The sequence below is a fragment of the Populus nigra genome, chromosome 8, assembly GCF_951802175.1.
Source record: "Populus nigra chromosome 8, ddPopNigr1.1, whole genome shotgun sequence".
Lineage (NCBI taxonomy): Eukaryota > Viridiplantae > Streptophyta > Magnoliopsida > Malpighiales > Salicaceae > Populus > Populus nigra.
In genome coordinates, this window is record NC_084859.1 from 17,259,109 (window position 1) to 17,266,256 (window position 7,148).

The 7,148-nt window shown below is 32.3% G+C and overlaps 1 protein-coding gene across 1 annotated transcript; it reads right to left on the reverse strand.

Moving 5' to 3' along the window:
• Nucleotides 1-3,230: 3,230 nt before the first annotated feature.
• Nucleotides 3,231-5,420, reverse strand: LOC133701259 (uncharacterized). The gene is made up of 2 exons (XM_062125118.1): nucleotides 4,927-5,420; nucleotides 3,231-3,816 (listed from the first exon to the last, which is right to left on the reverse strand). Exons 1-2 carry the CDS (start codon nucleotides 5,229-5,231, stop codon nucleotides 3,318-3,320), a joined length of 804 nt encoding a protein of 267 aa, XP_061981102.1. The 5' UTR covers nucleotides 5,232-5,420; the 3' UTR covers nucleotides 3,231-3,317.
• Between the last annotated feature and the right edge of the window lie 1,728 nt (nucleotides 5,421-7,148).

Below are 7,148 nucleotides of genomic sequence, written 5' to 3' on the forward strand. Positions count from 1 at the left end.
TGATTGTAGGAAACAAGCAAAAGATAATCTCGACAATATAGAAGGAAACAATATACTGAAAAAACAAAAAAGTGAAAGAGGCTGCCACCAGCCCAGGACAGCCTTAGTTACAAGTATATTTAGGGTAGGGTTTGCAGAGCAAAGATAAGGGTTTGTGTGATCGAAGAGAAGGGGAAAACTTCGTAGAATTTGATTCAAACAATGTTCACGGCAATTGTGCCACACAAACTCCTATAAAAATGGGATCAACAAAATGACTACAAATTTGAAGTCTTAGAATTTTTCATTATATTAACAAAATAACTAAAACGTGATTTTTTTTTTCATCGTCAACCTTTTTTCTCTTTAATTGGATCTTTTAATGGCGAATTGATTCAAAGATAAAGAGCCAAAATAAAAAATACAAGAAAACTAGGTGGTAATTTCAAAATTAGATGAACATTTAACTTTGATCCTCCTACTATATAATGGATACATTTTCAGTCCTTTTAGTTTTTTAAAATTCAGTTTTGATTCAAAATATATTTTTTTATTTTTTCAGTTCTTGAATTTAAAAAGATAGAGAGTCACTATATTCTAGTGAAAGAGAAAAATCTTCAACTGACACTAATTATAACCATGAAAAAAATTGATTTTAATATTAACATGTTTCATTTGATAAAAAAAAGTTTTACTAAAGTGTTATGCCATCACCTTGCCTGAAAGGCTGGATCTAGGCTCGAAAAGTTTTTTGAATTCGAATTGATTTTTTTTATATTGATTTTTAGGTTATTTGAAGCTATAAATGTGTTTATTTAAGTTTTTGATATATTTTTTAAGTGTTTTGAATTAAAAAAATTAAAAAACAAATTTTTAAATATAAAACACATCTGCCTTAACTTTCCAGTAACCCTTCAATCACTGAATTTTAGGTTAGTTGACAACAAGTTATATGTGTTGTTTTCTTAAAAAAAAAAAATAAATGATCAATGACACGTCCTCCACCCTCTAATATAATAATAGTCCAAATGCACGGGTCAAATGTGCGAACTAGATCTTTTTTTTATGGGTCAAACATGTAGAGCCACATATTTGGCCTATTTTGTTCTTTAAATAATAATAAAAAAAAACTCTTACATTTTACATTTCAATCCATTCAAATTAATTAGTTAAAAAACTAATTTGAGTTTTTTTAATTAAATACCATTGATTTTTCATTTTTTTTTACAAGATCATAACAATTTCTTTTATTATATTAACAAGCATTATTTTTGTAAAACATTTCATGATGTTTTTTTTTTAATTTTACTCGATGACTAAATTTTTTTAGAGTTGTTTGATTAAATACTATTTGATTTTTTTTATTTTTGAGAAATTTTTGTATCATTATTTTATCTAACATTAACATATGCTCCTTTTTTGCATCCCTTTATGATAGTTTTCTTTTCTTAAATTTTATTCAGCAGCTTTCCCATTCATGTCAAATTTCATTGTAGTATAGTTAGATTAAAAAAAAAAGAAGTTATTCAATTCATTAGATCTATCACTCAATTCATAGGTTTAATAAGTTCAACCAAATCGATAAAAAATATTGTTGTTTTAGCATGTAAAAAGAAAAGGTTTGAGCAACATCATCTTGAACTTTTTTATTTTTTAAGTATCAAGTCAAGTTTTAATTAGATCATATCATGTTAGCTTCCATCCAATTTAATTTGAAATTCAGTTAGATAATAACTTAATTTAAGAAGTCTTCAAATTAGATCGGCCAGGTCGGCCAGGTTTTGCAGCACTGCAATAAATTTATCTAGTGCAATAGGGATGTTTTTTAAATTTTTTAATACATCTGAATCTAGCTAGCATTTTCTTAAAAAAAAGAATTATTTTATTTTAATAAAATTTTAATTATTGCTTTTCTTAAAAAAAAGCATATTATCATATAATAAAATTAAAAAATTAAAAGACTCTTCACAGCATGATATTAAATACCTTAATGTATATTTATCTCTCAACTAACAATTTTGTTAACATTTAATAATACCTTTAATCCTCCATTTTTTTAATTAAACAAACGTTTAAGATTTTAAACTCGCAATAAAAGATTTTTTTGCTACATCGGCAATAGCTATATTTTTTTTCGATAGAGAGGAGGAGGTTCATAGACTAATTCAGTGAAAAGGCAACTCATCAACTAAATGGGCTAAACATATTTTTTAGGGCAATTTTTTTTTATTTTGCTAGAAACCATAACAGTACTGAACACTCACAGGTCATAACCCATTATCCAGATCTCTCCTACGTACTCCGTGATTCAATAATATGGTCGAGCAGTTTAATCACATTAACAAGGTCCTGCTATAATCAGACACCACCTGTTTTTGATCGGGGGCTAAAGGCATTGCTTTCTCGTTCTTTCTTTCCTTTTATTTAAGAGGCTGAAGATATTACAGCAGAGTTACTTTCTTGATTATATTTTAGCCCCCCCATGTATTTTGGTGGAAAGGTTATCTTACAACATAATAAATCGATTAAACTCGAGTTCAAGATTTTACGAGTTGAGTTTTAGAAATTAAACAAGGTAAAACCTATGTGATGGTTTCTACATTCCCACTTGAACCAGAAATTGCAAATTTCAATAAAAGAACAAGCTCCAGATTCCAGTGAATCAACAAGGGCTCTTGAGTGAACCAAAAAAAAAAGAAAGAAAAAAGGCAGGGAGTGAAGGGACCAAAAACATAGCTTACCCTCTGTCGAAGGGAAAAAAAAGAGAACTAAACTGAGGGACTCAATGTTCTACTGAGAAAGAAAGGATATGTGCTCATAAAAAGCCAAGAATGAGCCAAGCATGCAAAATAATGGGCCCCATATCAACAAAATAAAGCATCATAACCACACCGAAATTAAACTTCACAGCAGGAAATTTTATCACAGTAATAGATTATGAATACAGCAGAATCACAATATTCCACCACAAGGTGACTGCATAAAAACAAGTCAGGCAAAGTACAGTACGTGTACCATCAGCATTTTTTTCTCCACAGAAAATTAGAATACAATATTCAAATCCATGGACAGGGGAAATATGACATATGATGCATCAAGACATGGCCGAAATGTACTGTGTATTGATTAGTTAATTACTGAGTTTAAGTTATCTATTTTCTAAAGACAACTGAATAATCCATTTGTCCAGATTCTGACATAACATATCTATGTTTCAAGAGAAAGAATGGGATGAATCAGCAGGAATCGAATTGCAACCAAAATGGATCAGATATTCTAAATCATTGCTATCAAAGAGGATAAGTACTGATCAAGTAAACAGGCAATATCGGATTCCTTTATTGACTTTTCCTCAGGCCCTCACTTCCTTTTCTACTAGAAAAGGTCTGATGCGAATCAACATCACTAGAGCCGAGAGTATAATCACTGGCAGAGGATTCCACCATAGTTATATCAGTCGAGTACTTTTTGATCCTCAAGGAAATAAGGATGCTTGATACTATCCCAAGTAAGGGAAAAAGGTAAGACAAGACCTGAGATTTTTTAGAGCCTGATGCCGAAGCAACAGCAGCAACAGCAGCACCAGCAAGGCTGCCGATGGATGTATTCTGTAGGATCCTTGGGAGGCAGCCAATAACTGTAGGGAGTAGAAAATCAATCATGAACCCAACTTTTGTAGCAGCTAGAGCATAGTTTATAACATAGGAGGGCATGGGTGAGAAGCGTGCAAGAAGAACAAATTTCCATCCATCTCGTTCAACTCCTCTGGAAAGGAGATGGAAATATTTGTTACTCTGCACCCACTCCATTGATGAACTTGAACTCCTGAAAACTAACCTGAAAAACTTCACAACCTCAAAATGGATCCTGAAATAATGTAACACAAAATTGACATATAGTGAAATAAAAGCTCCTTGCTCCTATGGATATAGGCATATTGCCAAACCAAGTTAAATTTTGTGTTTTTTCTTGTTTTCTCTTGTTTGCAATATTCATCAATAATTGTTGTAGGTTTCATAACATGAAACCTAAATCATCATTCAACAAGAAACTTCACTAAGCATATTAATAGGAAGAACACTTCTTAATGACCTAAGTAGGCCTAAACAAAACCAAGTGACAATATGCTTGACTAGACTCACAACAAGAAGACCTGTAGCCATAAAGCAAAACGACTGAAAAACCAAAGATTTTTAAAAGCAACCTGCATATAGAAATTTATTTCTCATGCTAATAAAGCTAAAAACATAGACCAACAAAAATCATTCTTTTGAGACATAGAACCTAAGAAGAACTGCCTATTAAAAAGTTGATGCCCTGCAATATTAATTTCCATCCAGTTACTGCTTATTCCGACTTTTCACCGTTTACAAACTTAGTTTCTCCATTGACAATTAACAGCATCAATACGCACTGAATTATTTCCCTGATGAGGTACAGATAAATGATGAGCCGTTCTTGAGTGTGAGCATGACATGCCAAGTCCATGTGTGTGCAAGGTACCATCAAGCATGAGTTCACTGTTACTCGATGACTATGCGAAAGAAAAAGAGCATTAAGAAGTGTAATCACATGCATAAATACAATAGTTTTGGACGAGCATATATTATACACACCGCACCGACTACGATTCACTTTGACCTCTACCACGTCACTTGAAACTGTGAAAAATGTATAAGAAGTTTATCTAAATAGAAACAAGAGATTGCAGACACGATGGCTCCACGATAATTCGAAGTGGTAACCTGGAAAAGTATCATATATAAAATTAAAATAATAAGCTGGGATTTTGGCTAAGATGTCCAATAACCCCGAAATTAATACTTTCCAAGCACGAAACTTACCAAGGAATAAACAATGGGATCCAATTGATAGAATTGCAAGAAAATGCGATCAGGAAACAAACCGAGTAAAAAGGAATAAACAAATGAAGACATTTTGAAGTACCTGCCGATCCAGAAGGAAAGAGAGGCACCTAAGACCTTGGCAGAGAAGACACATAAAACAGCAGGCAAGAACCCAAATAACAAAGAAGCACCAGCCTCGAAGAAAACAGCGTAAGGCAAGCAGAAAGCGAGAGTGATTGTGTGAATCCCAACGTAAACAGGCATCGCCCATACCCCTAATCGATTTGACCATTCAACAAATAGCTGAAGAGCTGCGTCTTTGTCCCATCCGAATTGTTTGTTCATTTCTCTTGCTATTATCGCTGTCAGCCCAATAACAACAGCTACTTTCCACCCTTTCCCCATCTCTCTTATTGGCTCTTCTTGCAGTTGGTTTTGCTTTTCTTGATGCCACAAGGCAACTTCCTCTGTTTTATTGTCGTTGAGTTCGCTCGGGAGACGGTATCAATTGCTCTGTTTTGGGATCATTTTGTGAACAAGGAAGCAATGAGAGGAGAGGCCTGCTTGTTTCTTCGAGGTTCGTCTTCGCTGGCTTGGTGGTCTATGCAGCATGATGGGTTGGGTTATGGTTCTTTCATGGGCCTTAAACCTCTTAAGAAATTCTTTTCCGAATGCTATTTTCCTTAATCATATGTCATCTTCCTGTGTTCTTTTTATCTGTTTATGTCACTTTTTATATTGGTTGATTTTTGGTAATTCTCCCTGTCATTATCATCATTCTCTTACTGAATTATACTCTATCATTATTTGTTTTCTCTACATGTTAGTCTACTAAATTTTGTAGTTTATTTTTACAGACAAAGAAAGACTCACTTTGGCCCGATTTCTCAGGAGTAAGTCCCACTACAAACTTCTTAAGAATGTGTTTGTCTGTGAAATGGGTCGTGGGACGTATCTCTTAAACAAACATACTCGGAAAATGGAAGGAAATATAAGAGTAAGGTTTAAGTGCAAAGCCATGGTGGTCAACTATTTTGGTATGGACGAGGACAAATGCTGCGTGGAGGATGCTAAAAATGGACGTTCCCAAAGAAGACAGTCCAAGTGAGAGTTTAGGGCCGAGGAACTCTAGCACCATATCAAAGCTAGGTCATGTTCAAGCCCTAATAATTAACACCGGAGCCCAAATTAATTCAAGAAAAATAGAGGTGAAAGTTGTAGTTAATTAAGAGAATTGGATCCTTCATTGAAAAACAGAGAGAGAAGATTAAGAAAAAACCCAGTAATGGTGGAAGCGCAAGCCAGAGACAAATTGGACCAGAGCGGGTTAAAGACGGTATATATTTTTATAGTTGTATTTAAAAAAAAATTGAAACAAAAGGTTATAAATTATATTTTTTTTAATTATAGTTTTAAAATAAAGTTTTTAATAAAACATGCATAAAATACATTGATTAACACAACAATTATAAATATATAGTCTGGGCAAAACATGCATCATATTACACCACACCACAAAAATAAATAAAGCAGGAATAGATTTAAGTCATGCATGTCCCGAGTTTGAATTTATTATAAAAAATATATATATATTTTTTCCAATTCATAAATAATACCTATTCAAATTCATTGAATCTGTTTGATTATTTATTTTGTCCATATTCATCTCAAACATTTATTTAATTAATAAAAAAGCCACGATTAATTTTCATTATTAGCTGTGGTAGCCCTGTATAAACAGGGGCTAGGGAGGACTATCCAGAACACAACAATCAACGAGTGTTTTTTCCAATTCTCTAAAGTCTTTTGCATTCGTAAGATGTCTTTAATCTTGCTATCTAGTCGCATCTTTTTTAGTTTTTTATTTTTATTTTGCTTAGTTGCTTCTATTTAATAGACATTGAAAGGTAGTCCACCTTTTTGAAATGGAGTTAGTTGCTTCTATTTAATAGACTTTGAAAGGTAGTCCAACTTTTTGAAATGATTAATTGTTTGAATCCTAAAAGATTAATTGCTTGAAGCAATGTGATTGGGAAATTTATATATCTTTGATAGCAATATTTATATTTTTTTTATTTTTTTCACTTGAAATTCTTCAACAATTAAATTATATTTACTTTGTAACTAAATCTTGTTACTTAGTTTAATATTTTACTATTATATACAGTTTAATTATGTGCATGCTAGAAAACAAGTGAATTTTGTTACGTGTTTAGCTTTACATTGATTTTAATTTGCACGCTACATTAAATTAAACTAAACAATTGCAATTTATTCCTTACATAAACCAGAAAGACTCCATGATTACGAGAAAACATTAAA